This window comes from Notothenia rossii, assembly GCF_949606895.1.
Source record: "Notothenia rossii genome assembly, chromosome: 3".
Taxonomy (NCBI): Eukaryota; Metazoa; Chordata; class Actinopteri; order Perciformes; family Nototheniidae; genus Notothenia; species Notothenia rossii.
This window is the reverse complement of record NC_136901.1, coordinates 13,073,386-13,096,896: the sequence shown is the minus strand read 5'-3', so window position 1 is coordinate 13,096,896 and position 23,511 is coordinate 13,073,386. Positions and strand designations below refer to the sequence as shown.

Sequence of the window (23,511 nt, the reverse complement as noted above, 5' to 3'; positions counted from 1 at the left end):
GCAACACCTCAGAGCTCCATGCCGTTCAGGACAGTGAGAAGTAACCCCATCTCTGCTGTGGTGCTTTCTGAGGATCAGTATAAAGTCCACTCTGTCTGAAGACAAATGGAAATGAATGTTCACTTCTCCCACTCAGACTGGCTGGCAGTGGCACCGTCAATGTGCTTTTGTTTACGTGGTGCGCACGCTTTCGCCAAACCCTATTACGCACGAGCCACAGGGTTGGGGTGGGGTCTGGAGTGTGGGCAGAGAATGTTGTTCATGCCATTAGGAAATAATGCTTGCACTATGATCATTTACAAGGATATTTTTTTACATATTTAACCTGATAAAAAATTATGTAAAATGCTAAATTAGTATAATAATCATCAGATTATTTTTAATCTAAAATTGAGGAGCATCATTTTACAGCTCAAAACAAGCATGTTTACATGAGACATACTTCTTAAAATGTCAGCCTATATTTATGTTGTGGGCTTTAATTATTATTTTTTCTTCTTCTAAGCCTCCTGTGCTGAAGACAGTAAAAACGACAGCTGGTGGCACTTCTCTCCTTCTTTATTATTATCCTGGAGGAGGAGGAGGAGGATGAAGGGGAAATTTGCGTTGTGCAATCTTAACCTTACTTTACGTCAACGGACTGGACCCGCCTCCACTAGAACGCCATTGAACGAGCGTAGCTGAACGCCGTGTTCTGATTGGCTCTCCGCTACGTCGCTCCGGGCTTCGCTACTTCCTGGTTGTAGCTGTCAAACACTACGCTCTGGATAACAACCGATGTCCTCAGTCGCCGCCCTGCATCGCCCCAAGCGAGTTTTAATCGGCCACAAAGCAAGAAATCCTGTAAGTGGGAATGTGTGTTGTATCATGGAGTGTTTCTGGACTTTTTAAAATGTATGACGAATTTCTAACCCTTTGCTTTGTTGGCGTAGAGCCAAAAGGCAGCGCATCATCTGGTGGTTTGCTAGTGAGTGTATGACCATGAAGACCTAAGCTCTCCTCCTCTGGTGTTAAGGCTAAAGACACGCTATGTTTTTCTGTCAATTTCGATTATTGTAAACCCTTGGAGTACTGCCTTTTCCCCCCTCCCTTCCGGTTTGTGTTATTAACAGGTATTCTGGATTAAAATACCTGTTAATACGCTTATTCGTGCCTGTTAGGACGATTGCTTTTACTTCAAAGATCAGACATGTATTTGACTTCCTCTAAGATAACGGAACTATAACAGCAAACCTGCCATCATAAATCAATACCCCCCCCCACACACACCTACTGTGTGTGGTGTATAAATACTACCCAGGGGATTCCCATTTCCTTCTGGAAATAGGCTACAAAGGCCTTTTTAAAAATAGTGAAAAATGTCAATGGACCTCGCCTGACCAGCCCACATTACACAGGAAGCCCCCCCCCCCCCCCCCCCCCCCCCCTCTCTGCTGACTCATTATGAGTACAGGCAAGTGGATGAGCAGTTTGTTTTCTGGTTATGTCACACACTCATTAGTCCTCCAGCGTTTCTCATGGCATGTGGCTCAAGCTACCTGGTCCAAAAGGTCATTATTGTCATGTTCTCCAGAAATGAGCAGCCTGTGTGTGCATGTGGTGTGCCATAAATATGCTTTTAATTACATGGGTTTGATAACACAATGGTGCTCTAAGAGGAGATTCAGGTGATAAGATGGGCGGGGTTACCTTGGTTGGGTAACAACGCAAAGTGACATCACAAAGTGGCCAAAATCTGATCTGCTCATTTTCAGAGAGGTTTTCGTATAGATGGATCAGGACAAAAAGAGGGGGGGGGGGGGGGGTCTTTGTGTAAAAGTTAGGAAAAAGTGGATTTTGCATAATAGGTGACCTTTAAATCAATCTTATGACCTTCAACACAGAACGTTGGCATCAAAGTGTGTCTAATCATTCTTTTAACCTTGTGTACTTTTTTAAATTCTTGTTAGTGTACAATAGCGATTGTCACATCTAAAATTGGAAATGTATTCACAGTGAGGGCTGTTGTTATAGCTATGCTTTTATTTACTTATTACTTTTGGTATCTTTATCCCAGGTAATGAAAGAGGCTAATTTGCCTGAAGAAAGGTGCACAGTCCTTCTAACCGGTGATGCATTCCATGATCTTAATGTGCATTTCTCTTCCTGTAAATGAGACTTATTTCAGTGCTGTTATTGACTTACAACACTTGTAATAGGTCAGTTGGTATACCAAACTAATTCATGACATTTGTGCCATCTGTGTTTTATTCAAATGCATTGGAATCTGCTGCAGCCTTTTACTCAGTGTGTTGGGAATGCAAATGCTTTTTGTGGCTGAGATGGTATCTTGTTCGGCTGGTTTAAAGGTGGAAACCGTATGCTGACTTTTACTCAAATACACATTTTAAATGTCCATTTTAAGCGAGATAAAGCTTCAGAGCTTCTCTTTCTTGTTGTGTTTCCTCTCGTGTATTTCCGTCACATCCACACATCTGAATTTGATATCCCCTGATATATTAACTTTTAGTTACTAGATTTGAGTAACTAATATTTCGCCTACATGCATAGACTTACAGTATAAGATTGTAGGGCATGACATGAGGTTATACTGCATAGTCCTACAAAGAAGGAGCTGCTAACAATCCTCTTCATTGTTGAGTAATCTGTCAACGCGTGGGCTTTCCAAATGTCAAAAATAAGCGAAAGACATTCCAAATGTGTTTTTTATTAAGCAAAATGATCGAGAAAGGAAGCGAACACTTGATCATTATTGATTATGTAATGGGTAATTATGACACAATTAAAGTCTTTTTTCCAAGCACAAAGGATGTCCTTTCCAGCTTCCCAAATGTGATGTTTTTCTGCGTTTCATTAATTACCTTTGCTATTTGGGCTGTTCTCAGGACAAAACTAGAGTTGACAGTTATTCACTTTTTTCCAGATTTTTTTACACCAAACTATGAATTATTAATTATTATTATTATGAATTATTAATCTATATTTGAATGCGGCTGTAGACACATTTGGTATCCTATTATGGAAACTAGCTCAGAGTTAAAAAGGTTTCTTCTAATTTAGTGCACAAGTAGACAGCCTTCCTCTGCCTCTCCACGCCTTCTTCACAGGTGTTTTGGATCCCCGCCCCCCCACGGTACATAAACAGTGTCTCCCGGCTCTAACTCCTCACTACACTTTCCCTTTCCTCCCGCAGGAGCCATGGCGTTCAGGAAGGCTCTGAAACACACGGCGATGGTCGGCGGGGGGGCGGTCGCCACCGTCTTCGGCCTCTCGCAGCTCATCGAGTACAGAAAGACGCAGGTAAGCTCCAGAGAAATGCACCTAGAACATATCTAATTCTGTCGGTTATTATATGCTGCATCGCATGCTTTTCCATACTGTCAAGTTTGAAGTCAGAGTTTGAACTGTTTTGTGCATGACAACAGTACAGTATAACAAGTTGCCCCAGCAGGGAGAGAGCGGCCGTCTGGGCATGTCCTATCTGGATGTGGAATGTGCTTGTTGTCATTTTTTTATGATTTGCATCAGGAAGCATCAAAAGCATGGCGGCACTGGATCCCTAACGGCTTACAAAAAGATCATATTTTCATTGTGTTGTAAAAGCTCCTCATGGGAAAAACCACCTCATATGTGTAACATGTATTTTTATTATTTTATTGTTTGCTCTATGATTCCCAATCAGGTGTGGCCTGTTTGACTGTTTGCCCCTGAAGCCGGGCCAAGACTGGTTTTCAGCTGTCGACACTACAATGGCTGAATGAAGTTGTTAAAAACTACCCTAAGGCTTACTTAGAAGAAAATCAGTAGCACAAGTTCACCTTAAGTCATTATCATCAAGATATTTTCATAGATACTTGGGTTTTCCCGGTTATGTTAAAGAAAAACTTTAGCCCATAATGGCCAGTAAAAAAGCTCAGTGTTAAGGTTAAACACACAATACATAGTGTGTTATTTACTTAGCTTTGAGGTTTTTGTTACGTGAGATTTGATTGAATTCATTCGATATGATGTACGTTTGGGGGTTTAACACTTAATTCTCAAACTTGTATTCTTATAAGCCAATTAGCTGCTTGACAGTATAGAAAGGACAACATTTGAGAAAAAAAAAAAGCTCTCAAAGTTTCCTGTCTGGTGACCATGGAAGCACTGCTGTCCTTGAAAGACACAAGTTTTGTCCTAATGTCAAGGAGCCTGGAAACTCGAGACGTCATCGTTAACACATACTACACATTGCATAACGGCTCTATCGGGGCCAGACAAGCAGCTGTGATTCCCGTGACTTCTGAACTCACGCCGGCCTATTTCTGGCGCCATCTCCTCACGACCACATACCTGACTTTATATGACTGTGCAAACCCTAATGTGAACTTTGTTTTGTGTCCTGTTGCGATAATGTCTCCTCTTGCCCATCGTCGTCCTCTCCACCAAGCATGGATTGGTAAGCAAGAAGTCGACCCTGATGAAACACAATTATTTTCACAATAGTTTGTAATCATGCATGCCTTTCTAATCCCAGTAATTGCACCGCTGATGAGATGAATGTCCGTCTTGTCTCCTGTTGCAAGGGCATATGGCTTGGAGAAGTTTTCAACGCAGCGGCCGATTGGCTATTAGTATGGGCCTTGCTGTGCCACTCACTGACTTAGCTTGATTACAGGGGGCACGCTGGCACTTAATTCTGTGGCGTTGTTTGTCTGTATGCATCTTCAAAAACAGACAATGATTATATCATCGTCTCGCTCGCGGTCGCAGAGCTAAATTACAAACGCCTTTCCACTATTTGCAAGTCAAATACCCCGCTTGCTTCAAAGCAGCTTGATGCAATCATTTAGCTTCAACCGCTAAATAGAGACATGAATGAATATTTCATTAGACCCCACACACGAGGGGAGCTGTGTTTTTCTCTCTTTTATCGGTGTTTTTAATTCATTATTTTGCTAATCAAACGATGAAAAAGAATGATTTTAAAGGATTGTGATTTTGTTTGTTTTGTGGGTTTTGCACTGCTGATCTGCATGCTGCACGCAGTTAATAACGCTCAGCAAACTTGCTACTAATAACATCAAGAATATGTTTTATGATTATTTTAGCAACACTTTACTTGGAAACTGAAGGTGAAATGAGACGTTATGAGTGATTTCTAATCTCACTTCTAACACTGCACATTTGTACTACACGATACTTGCAAGTAGTATTGCATCCAAACCAAGTAAAAGTATGCAACTATGATCTGCAAAAAGGGTCAAAAGTATACATTTTCGAGCAGTTGCAGCATTACATATTCTAGCTAGTATTAACTATTCAAAATACTGCTTGGTAGGCATCATGGTTTATTATCTATTCATGCAAAATAACAAATATAATTTTCTTCCAATTCAGAGTTTTCTTTTTAAATGCAAGTAATATTATGAAAAATATTCATCAGTTGGGCTGTAATAAACGTTTAACAATAATCCCTGTAATAAAGACACTTCTAGGCTTCCATACACATTTTACATTACAGTACAACTATCTAAAGACACAGTCAAATCCATGATGTATTCAAATAATTGCAAGTCATCAAGCATTATATCACATGTCATTTTATGAGGTGTTTATGAATAATGCATGAGCACATGTCTCATTATGCACCTCAAGGAAAGTGTTGCTATATGATCATTTAACATAGTTCCAATAGAAATTAACATAGTGTCTTTGCACGATTTAGGGAATCATTAATGTGTGTGTGTCACTCCCAGGCTCGGTTAGCCCACGTGGCAGCAGAGGCGGAGCTGAGGGTCCCCTTCGCCGATGAGTTCCCCTCCCGGCAGGCGCAGCTGGCGGCGCTGCAGAACACCGAGGAGTTTGACGTCCTGGTGGTCGGGGGAGGGGCCACGGGGGCCGGATGTGCCTTAGACGCTGTCACACGCAGTAAGCCCCTTCCTCACTTTCCTGGGATGTAACAGGTTTCAAGCTCAAGTCACCATTAAAGGCTGGCACGAGAGCTTTTAAAGGTCCCGCTGCAGTATGTCAGCTGGCTCAGAAGCTTAACTGTAATTGCTGTAAACACTGTTCAAATGCATGTCAGAACTGAAGTAATTCTATATGTATATTAAAGGAAGGTCTCCTATCATGCTATTCTTAGGCATATATTATAGGTCTCAGATATATAAATAACATGTCTATGAAGTGTTTTGCTCAAAAAAACAAACGGACCACCCATTGTAGCCATGCCTCATACCCCTCCTGTTAGAGAAGTGCTGATTCTAGGTCCGTAGCTTTAAATAAAAAAAAATGCTAAACGCTGCCGTGATTAAACGCCATATCATGTTCCAAACCACATCAAGGATTATTTCTGAAACAGTATGGAGCTCAAATGCTTCTTTTCTTGCGGGTTTACCACAAGGTGAGTTCCTTTTTTTAATATCCTGCTTTTTTAAACACATACTCTCTCCAGTACAGGTTAGCTCTGAGTGTTAGCGATGCTAATGTAAACAAAGACCATATTACGTCCAAAACACGTCACACATTGTTTCTGATAGCGACGTTTCTGATAGGGCCGTGGGCATAAAGCCAGCCCACATTTCAGATATTACATCATATCGGACGCAAATCTGGATCAGCTCCGTTGTACCCCCGTTTTTAGAGATTTTTAGACACTTAGTGAGTTCCCTGACACACCGGGGACACATATTTATGTATAAAAGACATCAAAAAGTGCATTTTGCATAATAGGGGACCTTTAATGGTAAATATATATCCAGCATGTGCTTCAAACTAAATGTGTGTTTCTGTATAATCAGTCACTTTGTCATTTCTTCCCAGACCTCAAGACCGCTCTGGTAGAGAGAAGTGATTTCTCCTCGGGGACGAGCAGTCGGAGTACCAAGCTACTCCACGGGGGGGTCCGCTACCTGCAGAAGGCCATCATGCAGCTGGACTATGAACAGGTTCCTCTTCATCCTCCTACTCTTCATTTTCAGACTGTTGTGTTGCTCTTCCCCGTCTTCATCTTCCTCTGTGTGAACAGTACATGATGGTGAAAGAGGCCCTCAGTGAGCGAGCCAACCTCCTGGAGATCGCCCCTCACCTCTCTGCGCCCCTACCCATCATGCTTCCTGTTTACAAGTAGGTGTCAGGACTCCAAACACCTTTAATCCCTGGAAAAATATGTAATTTGAATCAAAGTATGTTTAATTTTATCTCCTGTAAAGGCGTCCTATGCCCTTTGAGCATTCATCAGCGTTGTCTGCTAGAAGCTGTCATTAAATAGCTTTCTATCCAGATGTAATCCTTGTTATGGTCATTTTTAACTCTTTATTGTCTCCAGATGAAGGATTGTAATCATCCGTGTCCTTTTTTGGGAGAAAAACAAAGTTTAATTTGCTTTACTCAGTGTTTCACCCATTTTACTGTTACTTTCATGAGGTGCAGACCTATGCGGATAATTCAGCTTTTGGTAAAAACCCACTTGAATAAAATGAAAACCTTTAATACATTTTAATTGGAGGAAACTGACTGAAAAACAACAAACTCCCATACACGAGAGTAACACATGCGTCACTTCCAGGCAAAAAGTACAGCTCCGCCCACTTTTTGGGGAAAACAACGCTGTCATTTGAACAGCGGTCAATACAAATTCTGAAGTTTTTGCCAATCCGATTAGAAATGTAAGAAAACCGTGGCTTTTTGGGTCTTCAAAGAGTCCGATTACAATGGCCAGTCAGGCAAACAATTACATTAAGCCATTGGAAATCGACCATCGGGCTCGATATATGGTATATGGTATATGGACGTGACTTGGAAACACCAGCAAACTTGGTCTTTTGTCATTGTTTTGATTGAGAGACTCCTAGCAGAAAAGAACTAATCAAATGTAGTGACTTTACTCACTCTGTTCATTTCCAAGATGGTGGCAGTTGCCTTACTACTGGGCGGGGATCAAGATGTACGACCTGGTGGCGGGGGGGCAGTGCCTGAAGAGCAGCTACGTCCTCAGTAAGGCCAAGGCCTTGGAGCATTTCCCCATGCTGAAGAAGGACAAGCTGGTGGGAGCCATCGTCTACTACGACGGTGAGTCAGAGAGTCAGAGCCCGCCCTCCCCCCCCCCCCTTCCCCCGCAGAGGCCTCTGTGCTTTGATCACAGACCCCGGTGTGTGTGGACAGTGATCTAGAATAGCCGCTTCCTTTGTTGATTCTTTATTTTCTGTAAACACGGACAAAGCAGCAAACCCAGTCTTCTTGCCCTTTTCCACTGCTTTCTCTCCAATGCTTATGAATTGGATAAATGGGACAAAAAAGAATGAAAAGCCTTTTTTAACCTTACAGTAATTTGGTTCCCGGTGAAAGCCTCAGGAAAAAGATTTAAAGAAATGATTTAAGAAGAGAAATTCATTCTAATAATTAATTGTAATAAGGTTCAGCAACAAGTGGCTAAGCAGGTTTAAAGAGGTATTCAATAATAGAGTAACGTATTAAATATAGAAAAGACACATAAATAATAATAGAATAACACAAAGACAAATAAGTTCACATCCATGGCTAAAAAATGAGCAATTGAATAAACGAAGTGACATAAGTAACATCACAAGCTTACGATGCAACAAAAATAAAAATTGTAATCTTACTTTAAGGTCCAGTTTTAAAATTGTAGAAATTGTGGGGGAATTAGATGATTAAGCCAAACAGAACATTAACTAGGCCTCAGATGTAAACCGTGCCCCGTGGCCTTCACATCTCCACTGGTGCCGAACACATTGTGTTGACAGGCTCTCTCCTCCCCGTGGCATGAAGCTGCTTTATTTATTTTTTATATATATATGTGTTTGAAGAGGCTTTTAAGGGCTCTCTTTTTTGTGATAATCAGTTAAACAAAAAGAGCTTTCCGTCAAAATCTGTGTTAAAATCACTGCTGCTTTTTGAAAGGATAAATAAATAGCTGCAGCTTTGTCGTGTTGATTTATAAAAGAGAATTCCCAGTTTGAAAGAGATTGCATTTCTTGAGATCTTGTAATTGATGCCTTATACACAAAACAGAAGATGTATGGAATATAAACACACTGCCTTTGTGCTCTCAGTATGAAATAGAAGTGGGCTAGATATAAGTGCGTTTCCTGCAGGCTGGAGAAAAGGACGAACATTTTCTCGGTGCAAAGCAGCACATGTTTGATTTGCACTCCCCCGCCCTCCCCCCTGCCACCATCATCCGCTCTGAGGGGGGGACGGGGGGGACAGCGGAGGGATGAGGCGTCTTTTTCTCCAATTATGCCGTCTGGAACAATCACGCCGGTGACATTTGGAAATCTGACCTTCTCTCCCGGCGGTGCAGAGCAGGGGAGAGCAGCAGATATTTCTCCTGCTGCCACCAACTGCAGGAAGTGGAAGGCCCAACGCGCTCTTTTTCAACTCTATGCTTACTTTTGGTCAATTAAGGACTGATCTATACACATCAATAGACACATGTGGTCAAATAAACAGCTTGGATTTGAGTTGGGTTTCTGCCCACTTTCTTAACAGAAGACATGGAAGCATCAAAAATCACACAATATCCACTCTATTTCACAATATCTCTTATGAAAAGGCAATATTCAATAGTTACCTGCACAATATACTATGAGCTGTGCTTGTCTTCGACCAATTAAAATCTCTTATTGCTTTGTCTTCTCCTCACCATATATAACTCCTGATGGCAGGAGCTCTCACACCTATAAGGGATTAATTAGCATGAATGAAAATAACACTATCACATTTTATTAAGAAATGTAAGTAAGATGAATGAAATGAGGTTTGGATCAGTTAGTACATATATCTCTTTATGTATTTTTCTTCCTTCCATTCGTCAGTATTTGTTAGAAACAATACAGTATACTTAAGAAGTGTATTATTCCCCCCCCTGCCTAAAACTCTCCGTCTTTATCTCTTCCCCTCTCTCCTTCAGGACAGCACAACGACGCCCGTATGAACCTGGCCATCGCGCTGTCGTCGGTACGCTACGGGGCCGCCGTCGCCAACTACACCGAGGTGATGCACCTGCTGAAGACCAAAGACCCCCAGAGCGGGAAGGAGAAGGTGTGCGGGGCCCGCTGCAGGGACGTCATCACAGGTGGGCCACGCAGGGGGGCTCTTTGTTTTTAGCAGAATCAGAATGCCTTACATAGCAGATAAAAGGAAAGCAATGATAAGTAGTTATTGCTGTTAAAAATAGAGACAAATAATTACACATCCATGGCTAACAAAGGAGTAGCAGCATTCAAATGAGGTAAGTACATATTAAGGTTTGAGATACTTAAAAAATGATGTATTGCACATAAAAAGGATTATGGTTATTGCACAGTCCAATTGCAATTTACAGATCTCAACAGTCTGTATTGTTATACAATTCCTTCCTTCCTAAACTAATATAGATAACGTCTTGTATATAAATAGTGAATTTAAAGTCTGCAAGTGTTTCATCTTAAAAATACGTTGAATTATTTGACCTACATTTCTAAAAGTATCAATAATAAAACCCAGTGGTGAACCGTGTCTATCACAACTGGACCTTCTGTAGACACACACACACACACCCTCCGCCATTTTAATGTCCGTCTTTTCACTGAATTGTCGTCTTGAAAAGGGCACTCACAACAATTCCGCCACAACATCATCTTCACCTGTTGCCATTTCAACGTTAAAAACAATACAACTGCATGAATTGCTTCGTGGCATGTATCTAGATCCTCTGTCTCGAGCCAGTGAACTAGAGGGCCTTCTAGAGTACGCTGGAACCGAGGGAAACTCTGAAAGAACACGCCCATTGGCTACAAATCAATATATGATTGGTTGATCAAACTGTCAGTCCAAACGTACGCTCTCATTCAGTGCAACGGCCAGGGCATTCTATCAAGGATGTAGAATACCTTGTTGAAGGATATTCTACCCAGAGACCCAGAACAAGATCTGATTGGTTGCTTTCTTTTCGAACACAAAACCACTGAAATGCGTAGTGCATGGTCCGAGAAGGACAAACAAATCAACGTAACACTGTGATATTACAGATCAACAACACAGATACCATTCTCATTTATTCATTTTATATACATTTTATTTATATAATTAAATTGATCTTTTGTTTGTTTTATCTGAGTGCTCCAGGGTATTCTCTGAATACCTTGAAGGCCCTGACGGTTCGACACTGATCAAACCATATTTTCTTCTCAATTAGATCAAGTTGAAGTCATGCTTTTTGTTGTATTTCCTCAGCCCTATTTGAATATATCATTCTGAAACTCTTGCTCTCTTCTATTATATTCAAATGTAAATCGTTTTATTTCCTCTTGCTGCTGTAACATACATTTCCTTATCTGTCCTCATACTTTCTCTCACCTGTGTAAAACTGTTGAGTTATCCTCTGTCTTTTTTTAGTTTTAACCCATGGATGTTTCCCCCCTGCAGGACATGAGTTTGACGTGAAGGCCAAGTGTGTGATCAATGCCACGGGGCCGTTCACAGACTCTCTGAGGAAGATGGACAACCAGGAAACTAAGAACATCTGCCAGCCGAGCGCCGGAGTGCACATCGTCATCCCCGGCTACTACAGGTACCTCAGAAACCCCCCTAAAAGGACGTTTTGTTGGTATTTCAAAGGCGTGAACTTGTACATATTTAAACCTCATTCTTATGAGTAAATACTAAACCATTATCTGACCTATACCTACATGCATAGTACAATCTTGTGCAGTGAGGAAACAGCCGTGCAATAGAGTGGTTTTGTTGAAGTCAGGCTTTTTTAAAGTTCAGTGAAGCTTATTGAGCGAAACCCGAGGGAGCGGGAGCCCTTTGAACAGCGGCAGAAATGCCAACCACCTAATTCTCTTCCTCCTTCTCCCTCGTCTTCCTCCTGCCGCCATCTGCGCCCTCCTCTTCCTCCCCCGTATCTGTGATTTTCCGTTTGTGTGTCTTTGCTCCTCAAACTGTCCTTTTTTGCTTCAAATTCCCACCTTTTTATTTTCCTCTCCTAAACACTTCTACTTATATCATATAACAGCAATGATAACCCTTCTGTACTTCGACTACTTCTTCTACTAAATGTACTTAATGATGATAAAACCCTCATACCTGTCATCCAATTAAATTCATTTAAATCATTAATGGATAAAAATACAAGTAAAATCTTAAGAAATAATGGAGTCTCAAGCTTTAGATGGATGGATAGATGGATAGATGGATAGATGGATAGATGGATAGATAGATAGAGAGATGGATGGATGGATAGATGGATGGATGTATAGAGAGATAGATGGATGGATAGAGAGATAGATGGATAGCTGGATGGATAGAGAGATGGATGGATGGATAGAGAGATGGATGGATGGATAGATGGATGGATGTATAGAGAGATAGATGGATGGATAGAGAGATAGATGTATAGCTGGATGGATAGAGAGATGGATGGATGGATAGAGAGATGGATGGATGGATAGATGGATGGATGGATAGAGAGATAGATGGATGGATAGAGAGATAGATGGATGGATGTATAGAGAGATAGATGGATGGATAGAGAGATGGATGGATGGATAGATGGATGGATGTATAGAGAGATAGATGGATGGATAGAGAGATAGATGGATGGATGTATAGAGAGATAGATGGATGGATAGAGAGATGGATGGATGGATAGATGGATGGATGTATAGAGAGATAGATGGATGGATAGAGAGATAGATGTATAGCTGGATGGATAGAGAGATGGATGGATAGATTGAGAGATGGATGGATAGATTGAATAGTATAAACCAGCGGTTCCCAACCTGTGGTATTGCAAGTGGGCCGCTAAATCATTTAACTTTTTTTTTTTAAATATATTTTGTACAGGCTAAAGACACAAACATGGACATAACAATAATATACTCTATAGGAGATGACATTCCCATCTCAGACAAAAACAAAACAAAAACAGAAGAAATAAAGATTGTTTCTAAAATAAATTGTATTTTTAATCTACTCTTCAAACACAGGAATATAGGCTCATAATAAACTGTATATACATTTGATAGTAGAACGTTTTAAGATGTAGGATATACTGTAATAACCATGATGAGAAGAAAATATGTACAAATAAAATGCATTTCAGAGGAAAATAACTGAACTAGAAGTCGGCAGCCATTCAGCTTTGACATGTTTCATTAATAACTGCCCTCCCCCACAGTCCTGACAACATGGGTCTTCTGGATCCAGCGACGAGTGACGGACGCATCATCTTCTTCCTGCCCTGGGAGAAGATGACCATAGCTGGGACGACCGACTCCCCCACCAGCGTGACGGCTCACCCCATCCCGGGGGAGGACGACATCAACTTCATCCTGAGGGAGATCCGCAACTACCTGAGCCCCGACGTAGAAGGTACTCCTCAGGTTTAGGAACACGTTGAAGGTGTCACAGAAATCACTGTGTAGTCTAGTTGGCAGGAAATGTTAAGTACCCCAAAGTTTTATGTTAGAAATGTATAGTATTAAAGGTCACCTATTATGCAAAATCCACTTATCCAATCTTTTATACATCAACATGTGCCCCCTCTGTGTTAAAGAGATTCTGAAAGTTTCAGGAAAAAAGACCCTTTCTCTTTTTATCCTGATCCATTTATATAAAAACCTGTCTGAAAATGAGCTGATCAGATTTTGGCCACCTAGCGTTTTTGTGGCTTGTGTAACCATTAGCCAATCACCAACCAAGGTAACCCCCCCCCCCCCTCCCCACACACACACCTTATCACCTGAATCTCCTCCAAGAGCACCATTGTGTTCTTTTTAACCAAATATTTTGCTGAGGGGCGTGGCCAGCAGCAGCTCATTAGCATTTAAGCTACAGACACAGAATCAGCATCTTTGAAAAAGGGCTGAAAAAGAGGGGATTATGGGTAATGCTACAATGCTCTGTTTGGAGTTTCAGACAAACACTTCAGAGACATGTTTTTTATATATCTGAGGCCTATAACACATTGATGAAAAACAGTATAATAGGGGACCTTTAACATATGTATGTATCGTATGTCGGGCAATTTCCACGATTAGCGTAAGTTGCGTTCATTACCATTATAGCTGTATAACTGTGTTTTTGTGTCTGCAGTGCGGCGAGGAGACGTGTTGGCGGCGTGGAGCGGCATCCGGCCCCTGGTGACAGACCCCGACTCCAAAGACACTCAGTCCATCTGCAGGAACCACATCGTCAGCATCAGTGACAGCGGGCTGGTCACCATCGCCGGTCAGTTTTCAGACAAGTTAAAAGTGGGATGTCGCTAATAAAGAGCTAATCTGAATAGATGTGTATTTGCATATTAATGTGGGGGTGTTTTCGTGTGCAGGCGGGAAGTGGACCACGTACAGATCGATGGCTGAGGAGACTCTGGACGCAGCCATCAAAGCACACGGCCTCTCCGCCGCGCCCTGCAAATCTGTGGGTCTGACACTGGAGGGGGGCAAGGGCTGGACCCCCACCCTCTATATCCGCCTGGTGCAGGACTACGGCCTGGAGAATGAGGTAACACACACATCGCTGGGTTAAATTAGCATGGGTTAAAGGGGCACTATTATGTAAATGGTCTGCAAAGGCTAAAATCCCTGTGTTCACTACTTACAATAAGTGGTTTTAATTTATTCAGACAGTAGCCGCTCGGGATTATGGGTACTTTCTTACCTTCCATGCTGCAAAAGCACCATAAAGAACTTTTTAGTTTAAGATGTGAGCTTTAAAGGTCCTTTTAATTAATAAAAATGTAAAACATACCTCCTCAAAATGTTTGACTTTTCCTTTAAGCTGTGCCTCGGAGAACGCACTAAAACATTTCCTGCTGGAGAGAGCAGACCTTTAACTAGCTACAGACACAAACACAGACACATTCTGAGGAGCTGACATTAAAGCTGTGCTGCTGCAACAATGCTGACATTTCTGCTACACAAAAGACTGGACAAATGCACTGTACTCTGTAGCATTTATCAGCGGCGCTAAGTAAGGGCACATTGATTTACATCAGCTACACGCCATCTTTCCAATAATTAGGTGGTGCATTTTCATTAAAGCCAATAGAGCCTTGTTTCCTCAAGAAGAAGAGGAACTCCTACAGTTCACTTACTCCTCATTAGAAGCGCTCTCTCAAATATTCCTGAAAGGTCACTGTTGATATTTGGACAGCGTTTGCCCTTTCACACCGTCGGAGAGCCGACATTCTGAATAGCAAATAGCCCTCTCCTTTAAACATATGACACCTCATCGACAAAGTGGCGCTAACGCTTATCGCTTAACTCTGAAGAGGAGGAATCGATGTTGACCTGTCATTTTTATACTGTGAGAGAAGGGAAATCACAACAATTCAACAATTAGCTCGAGGACACATAAGAGACTTCCTTCCTTTAATAAATAAGCAATGAATAAAATGTAAAACTTCTTCTTATGTTGAACTCTTAATCAGTTTTTAAAGCAAAAATGTCAGATTTACAAATGCTGCTTGCCTTTGTTATATGAGATATTAAAATAAAATATGTTTGGGTTTTTTAACATTCAAAAAGCCCCTTAGGGTCATTTGTCACTCTTTTCGGACATTATAGAGACTAATCCTAAATAAAACAATATGTTGAGTGGAGCTTTAGTTTACATTTGTTCCAGAAAAGTGTAATTTATTGAGATTAAGATATACAGAGATCTTAATGTCTCTCTTCTCGTGATTAATCTAGCTAACAATCGCTACATTGATTAAAAACAATCCAATGTCAAACAGTTATTTCTTTGTTTCATAAAAGTGTATTAATTGTATTTATGTTACCGGAAGAGAGCGCACAAGTAACGCCATTACTGTATAATGCTTTCTACTATGTTTTTAAAAATGGATTTAAAGTCTAAATATGGTATTTGGTGTGTTCCTCTCTGCGCAGGTGGCTAAGCACCTGGCGGCGACGTACGGAGGGAAAGCCTTCGATGTGGCCAAGATGGCTCAGGTCACCGGGCAGAGATGGCCTATTGTCGGGAAGAGACTGGTGTCTGAGTTCCCTTACATCGAGGCGGAGGTAAAGAGACATTCCATTTACTTTGACTTCTTACATGTTGAACTCAAATACCTGTACTTTCTACTTCTTACATTTTCCAAACCGTCTGGTTCCTTTAGTTTGAATGTGTGTTTCGTGATCATTATTATTTAGAGTCATTGCGTGCCTATTGATTTGAACACGATCCGTGTATCCATCATTTCCTGGTCTTCTCTAAAGAAGAGGGACCAATGGAAACGTTGTCATGTTGCCGTTGTTCAGCATGGAAACATTCATTAGCTAACAATGACACTATTGTTCTATTAATATAAAGGGAGGTCAGGTACTCTTTAAAACAGCTGCTAGTTATGGGTACTTTTTACTGAAGTACATTTCAAAGTCTTTACTTTGACTTGAGTAAAGAAGTTTAGTCAGTACTTCTACTTTCACGAGTATCTGTACTTCTACTCGAGTAAAGGATGTGTGTACTTTTGCCATCTCTGGTGAGAACTACACCAACGAACAACATGTATACATAGCCAAACACATTAGCATAGTGTGCTACACATACAAGATATATGACATGACGCCCACATGAAAACATGAAACAAATACCTCGTTGGTCTACTTGTCGTGAAAGGAGATTATTGAAATCTTTGAACTTCTTTTTCTGAATAACTTTATGTCACGGTCTGCTGCAGAGCTTCAAGAAAGACGTCAACCAGTACGTCAACAAAATACGCAGTACCAGTACATGAACAAACATTAGCTCCTAGGCACAAGAAACAACCCACACATGTGGTCACAACGCATTGGTAGTTATCTCTCTGCATATTGGTGTAACATATAAAACAAAACTATATGAAATCATGCCACATTTTAATATATAAGGAAACTTTGTGACGTCATTTACAAGTCTGGAGCCTCATGAAATGGCCTGTCTCTCAGGTGCTGTATGCGGTCAGAGAGTACGCCTGCACAGCGACCGATGTGATCGCTCGGAGAACTCGCCTCGGCTTCCTGAACGTGCAGGCGGCCGACGAAGCGCTCCCTCGCATCGTGCAGATCATGGGGAAGGAGCTGGACTGGAGCGAGGAGAAGAAGACGGTATTTTATAACACGTTTCCTGCAAATCTGGGGAAACATGAAGACTGAGGGATTGTGTGTCGTTGTGTAATAATCTTCCCTCCCCAGGAAACCCATCTTACATAATGCTCTAATCCCTGGAGAAGTTTCTTTTTCCCTCAGCACACAATAGAAGAGGTCCCCGCCCATCATCCCTTTAGAGGGGGGGGGGGGGGTGTGTGTGTGTGTGTGTGTGTGTGTGTGTGTGTGTGTGTGTGTGTGTGTGTGTGTGTGTGTGTGTGTGTGTGTGTGTGTGTGTGTGTGTGTGTGTGTGTGTGTGTGTGTGTGTGTGTGTGTGTGTGTGTGTGTGTGTGTGTGTGTGTGTGTGTGTGTGTGTGTGTGTGTGTGTGTGTGTGTGTGTGTGTGTGTGTGTGTGTGTGTGTGTTGAGCTATTTTAAGCTGTCATTGTCAGGAAGTCCTATGTCATGCCCTGTAGCATAACATGTGGACAGTACGACCAATAGCTTATTTCACACTGTTATCGAAGACAAATGTTTTATCTTTTGGTTCATTTTGACATTGTGGGCTATTATAACTAAGATAACATTTCTTCTTCTTCTTCTTCTTGTTAATGTGAAATCCAGGCAGAGTTGGAGACAGCCAGGAAGTTTCTGTACCTGGAGATGGGTTACAGGTCTCGCGCTGAACAGCTGACCAAGACTACTGAGATCAACCTGGACACCCAGGAAGTAGCCAGGTAACCACGGTGATCCACATGATCATTATTACATTTGTGTAGGGGAGCTGGCCATTCTGTCACCATCACGATGTTTTACCAGTAAAATGTCTTTCCTGCGTCCTTAGCCATAAGGAAAGCTGATTAATATGTCTTCTTTAAATATGACCCTGCACTCAGAACAAAAGGCTTAACAAACAGGCATTTTTACAGTTTAAAATGCTTTTCTGTCCCCTGCTTTTGAAACCAAACCCACGCCCCGAGGTTCAGTCACTACTGTAGCACAAACGTTAGCAACAAAGACACAAAACAAACATTTAAATCCCGGTAACATAATCTGTTCTTTGTCATATTTCACCATCCTTAGTCAGAGAATACCTTTATACTATACCTCCAGATGAAGTCATGTTAATAAATGCTGTTTCATCTGTGTGCTAGGTACAAGAAGCGTTTCCATAAGTTTGACAAAGAGAGCAAAGGGTTCATCACCACTGTGGACGTCCAGCAGGTTTTGGAAGTGAGTCTTCTTTCAAAGCCTTTTTCTTATTGTTCTTTTGGTCTTCATTGCCTGTTATTGATCCCACGTCTTGTTTTTACCCTCCTCTGCAGAGCATCAATGTCCAAATAGGTGAAAACGCACTCCATGAAATCCTTAATGAGGTAGACCTCAACAAGAATGGACAGGTGGAGATTGACGAGTTCATGCAGGTACGGGAACTCAAATATTTAAATGTTTATACTGCAACGTGTATTTGCACGAGAAAAGTGTGTGTACAATTCTTGCCAATTGGTGCCAGTTAAAGCATCGTTATTTGTTCACAATATCTCCATATACAGTATTCAAGCTGTTTACTATATCTTTCAATGCCTCATGCTTTAACCACCATTTTTTTTAACTGTTAAAAATGCAGAAAAAATCCTTTCTTTAAAAAAATCATTAATGGCAAGGGTGCAAATAATATTCACAAAAAACACATCTCCCTTAAAAACAATAAATACAAATCTGCCAGTATACAGCTATAAGATAATTAAATGTAATCAATATTTGATACAAAAGAGTCAGGATTAAGAAAAGCTTGAAACATGTTATATTGCACTGGAAAAGTACACACATTTGTACACACACAAGAAGGATATTTCTGCATATCTTTGAATGATGTTAGGTCATTATAGTAATGAGAGGAGCTAACGCCTCTGTCAGTAACAGCTGAGCAAACAGGGTTGAGGAAATGAAGGCGGTCATTTAATCACACCTTTTTTTTCTTTCTAATTTAACCTTTTTTTACTTTACGTCTGGCCATTTTCCTGTTTTTACCTGTTTCCAATTGCTCTCCTGCTTCAGAAATGTTGTGTTTTATACAAATATAATGTACATTTTATGCATCTATTTGACGTCAACACACCGTCATAGAAACCAGTTTCTCTATATTTTCTATGTTCAGGAAATGGTAGCAGTTAAAGCCCCTCTCTCTTGTCGTTTCCAATATGAGTACAACATGTTCCTCCTCACACATGCTATAATCATAGTCAGTAATGATCCTATCGCTAAGGAAAAGGCCGTTGTCCACCTGAGAAGCTGTGAACTCCGACTGACGAGGGTCTCCTGTAATGAGGCCTGAAGTGTGACCGGGGCGGAATAAAGGACTTCCTCACGTGATAACGAAGTGCAGGAAGGAGTCAATATAGGCTAATGACAGTCCATGATTTAGTCTTCATTAGCCTTTTAACTAGAAGCCCCTTCATGTTGCCCCCTCCTCCATGCATGACCTGTATTTGATGATGTGTGTTTGTGCCTGTGTGGATGCCTGACCTGAACGTACTTGAAACAGCAGTCTTTACATGATGATGGGAAACCGCCTCACCAGCCCTCCAAATACTCACATGACAATAAAGTTACATGAAACTTTATTAAGTCCTCCGGCGGATGAAGGGAAAAACACAAAAAAGCATTCAAGAAGTGTCAAAGCTGCACCAGGAAAGACGTGGTGATATTATATATTCTTCTTATTGTCAACAAATCCTACGAAACAACACAATCAACCTCGTGCAACAATATTTTAAAGAAAGTATTAAGCCACACGGTTGCACTGTGATATATGTCATTACAATAATATTAGGCAGGCCATATTACAATTTGCACTAATTAAATCCAGATTCATGAAAAAAACACTTTAATGTTATGCTTATTAGCAGCAATAATGCATGGATTATTTTCCTTTGCATGTTAGGAAATGAAATATAACCTTTGAGAACACACATAAATAAATCTTAATAAATATAAATACATAATTAAATAAGTCAGATACTTGCATTTGGATTAATCTTTAGGCTTTCAAATTATGAATGCAGTAGAAAATAACACACACAAGCCAAACTAAATGATAGTTAATGTAAAGAGTCCTTTGGAGACTTATGATTTAATAAGGGACGGAGTGGGGCAGTTGGCTGTGCGTTGATCATCAGACCAAGGGTGGCGTTGGGGAACTCCAGTTCGAAACCCGCCGCCACTGCGTCAGGCCCATGGTCAGGCCCATGGTCAGGCCCATGGTCAGGCCGTTGTGTCCTTGGGCAAGACACTTCACCTGAATTTGCTCCTGTGGGTACTGTCCACAGTACATGACCGTTACATATATGATATGTGTGTAATGTGTATTTGTATACATATATTTGTATTTGCTTTGAGCATCTGGAAAAGCGCTATGATAAATGTAAGGAATTCAATTATTATTATTAATGGTGTATCCATCCGCAGCTGAAAATAGTCCCAGAGAAATTCAACATTTACTACAGCAATTCTGGGAAATAATTAGTATGTGATGTTAGATCTTGCCCTAGCATAGAAAATATCAGTATGCTTTAAAATATCATCTCTTACTTTCTTTCATTTATGGATTTAGGATTTACACACATTACATGTATTCATTTCATATTGGTATTAATGGGGTTTATTGACATTAAGAAAAACATAGAATAATCATCTTTTTTAAAACAATATAATAATACTTTTTGAAGGGAAGACAGCTTAGACCCTACTCTTGTTTACTTTGATGCTTTTTTTGGCATATTTTAGATAACCTTACCTCTTAATCGTCTCCACCGAGTCCTGCTCTAACACATGAAGAAGAAGAAGGTGGTGTCATGTGAAGGTGGTCCTGGGGGGGGGGGGGGGGGATCCGGCTCTTATCACCTCTTCTCTGACGAAGAGCTAACCTTTTCCCGCTCTTTTCTCTTCAGCTCATGAGCGCCGTGAAGAAGGGACAAGTGTCCGACAGCCGCCTGGCCATCCTGATGAAGACTGCGGAGGAGACGCTGGATAAACGAGGCCCGGTGACGGTGGACCGGAGCGGGGGGGGATTCTGATCCAAAAGGGGCTCTCATGCAAATGGGCTATTTAACAGACAATAACGCAATCAAGCACACGGGGTGAGCAAATCAAGCGTCCCTGCAGAGCGGTCTGAAGGTGGTTTTTTTCACAACATCTGGTGCCTCTGATGTCACGCAGCAGCACATCTGTTTTCTACTGTCTTTAAACACTCTTGTATTTTAATCATTTTACATTGTCTTTGTACCGACACACACTGGATTTTTTTACTTTTCATTTTTCAAAATTATGGACAGCTGCTTTGTTAAGCTTTATTTTACACGGTAATTGTTTCTGCATATTAGCTTAGCACTGGTTAGTTAGCACTCACCTTAATTACATTACATGTCGCTTGTTCGACGCTTTTATCCAAAGCGACTTACATACTCAATACTGTGAGCAATTTGGGGCGAAGTGTCTTGCCCAGGGACACAACGACATGCTGACTGCAGTGGGGTTTGAACCTGTGCTCAACGGAACACCGACGCACAACCCACTGCGCCACACACCTCCTAATAAAACCATTATGTATCCAGGAAGACATTAACATTTATTTGGCTTAAAAGGACCCTATAATAAGTATACAAAAATCACCAGGACCTTTAAAATAAAGCCACACGGGGCATTTTAATATTTCGTTTCTACAAGCATTCACTCTGAGATGTTTCTGAAGTCCCCTCCTCCTTGTATTGCACTACCAGCAAACTGCTACTGATTCTTAGGTTCTCACGAAAGGGTTCCCAGCTTGAGCGTTACTGAGAAAGAGGCTGTTCTTTCCACATATATTTTTTATTATTTATTCATAGATAGAGAAACAGAGATTTAAATATGTTGCATGTGAGAATAATGATTTTTGTGTGCATGCAGCAACATGTTTCTCCAAATGATGTCAAGCAGAATCTTTATTTTTACAATGCTTGAAGTGCAGTTTCTTGTGCTTGTGTTGAGTGTATGTAACTCTGCATGCTAATGTGGAATGTGACACCAACAGCACAGTTTCATCATCCATCTTTTTGTGATGTATAGGAACATCTTAGGCAGTGCAACTGATGATTGTATGATACGTGCCTTGATGTGCCTAAGTTCTGATCCTACTTTTCACTCTGCCACACTCCATGTTAAACTAATACAGGAAATGATGTTAAAGAATGTAAAAGGTGTTATATAAAGAATATTATTTAATCTGTTTGTTTTGTAGTTCTGGTTGCTGCCATGTTGGAGAGGTGAATAAGTGGAGATACATATTGCTAAGTCAAAAATGAAATATGTTTGGTTGACTTATCTTCAAAAAGTTTAAATCCAGTTTCAGTTATTTTCCAAACTAAGAGAAGGCGGAGGTATTGTACAGCTGCTTTGTTTCCACATTTAAAGGCTCTTTTGAAAACTAAAAATGTTGTTTTTTCTGAGCTTTCTCACAGGTTTGATATTAGATGGACCAACAGATTGATGACATGTATTCTGCGGGTTAGTATAGCGTGTTGAACTCTTATTAAGTATGACCTTAACTTAAAGTAAGTAGTTGAAAGACAGACAGACTTTCTTTGATACGTTTCCAAAGGTTTCAAATCTTGTTTTAAAGTCAATGTGCAGTGTTGCTTTTCCATCTTTGGAATTTAGAAAAAACAATTCCCAGCCCAATTTATAAAGAATAAAAACAGTAATTGAACGCCTCCAACATGGCAGTGAGCTGTTGAAGGTTTTATATTGTAAAGAAAAGTGTTTCCTCATTGCCTTCATTTATATTAAGATTTCTCTAAATGGACTTTTTCTTATGCAGTGAAAACATCATTCCATCAGGTTTGAACCATTGCTGTACTGTTTCTTGAAATGTGTGTGAGGGTGTGTGTGTGTGGGGTTCAGCTCCAGGACCCTTTAAAACTGCCAACGACATTTCCACGCTGATGTTTTTGTGGATGAAATTTCAGCTTTATCCCCGGCTCAAAGAGAATCCTGAGAGCGCGTCTTCAGGTCAAACAGCCATTATATCATTAAATGTATCTGGTTGCAAAGCTTTGTTGCCCTTTGTGTTTTTAGTGTAAGCTTCTTCCACAGCTGGGGGGTGTGTTTACTGTCACTTTATTTATAGGCCTTGCCACTTTTAAATGATCGATGAATCATTTACACCACCTGTATCATTTTCTTTAGAGCTATTTCAAGTACTATCTTCCTGTTATGCACTTTTTGTTGCGCAATACACATATATTGCTTTCTTGCCAAAACAAAAGGCATGTCGAGTCTCTAAAATGTCACATTAAGAAACACATACTTGTATTATATTATTATGATGAGAGTGTAATTAACATTTTTTAGCAGCTGTTTTGGAGCTTCTCATAAGACATCACATCATTTCTTCTTTTTTTTGGATCACATTTCTA

At 40.7% G+C, this 23,511-nt stretch overlaps 1 protein-coding gene across 1 annotated transcript; it reads left to right on the top strand.

Moving 5' to 3' along the window:
- Positions 1-710: 710 nt before the first annotated feature.
- Positions 711-23,145, top strand: gpd2 (glycerol-3-phosphate dehydrogenase 2 (mitochondrial)). The gene is made up of 17 exons (XM_079667581.1): positions 711-843; positions 3,194-3,300; positions 5,739-5,910; positions 6,805-6,929; positions 7,010-7,107; positions 7,889-8,052; positions 9,917-10,081; positions 11,413-11,557; positions 13,169-13,362; positions 14,086-14,220; positions 14,321-14,496; positions 15,885-16,016; positions 16,923-17,081; positions 17,684-17,796; positions 18,214-18,292; positions 18,385-18,483; positions 21,010-23,145. Exons 2-17 carry the CDS (start codon positions 3,199-3,201, stop codon positions 21,133-21,135), a joined length of 2,184 nt encoding a protein of 727 aa, XP_079523707.1. The 5' UTR covers positions 711-843; positions 3,194-3,198; the 3' UTR covers positions 21,136-23,145.
- The last annotated feature ends 366 nt before the right edge of the window (positions 23,146-23,511 follow it).

Bases quoted from the DNA above. Each gene is read 5' to 3' on its own strand.
- gpd2 (XM_079667581.1), top strand. From the start codon at position 3,199: ATGGCGTTCAGGAAGGCTCTGAAACACACGGCGATGGTCGGCGGGGGG. The intron at 5,911-6,804 runs GTAAGCCCCTTC...ATTTCTTCCCAG, and splicing joins CTTAGACGCTGTCACACGCA to ACCTCAAGACCGCTCTGGTA. The intron at 8,053-9,916 runs GTGAGTCAGAGA...TCTCTCCTTCAG, and splicing joins AGCCATCGTCTACTACGACG to GACAGCACAACGACGCCCGT.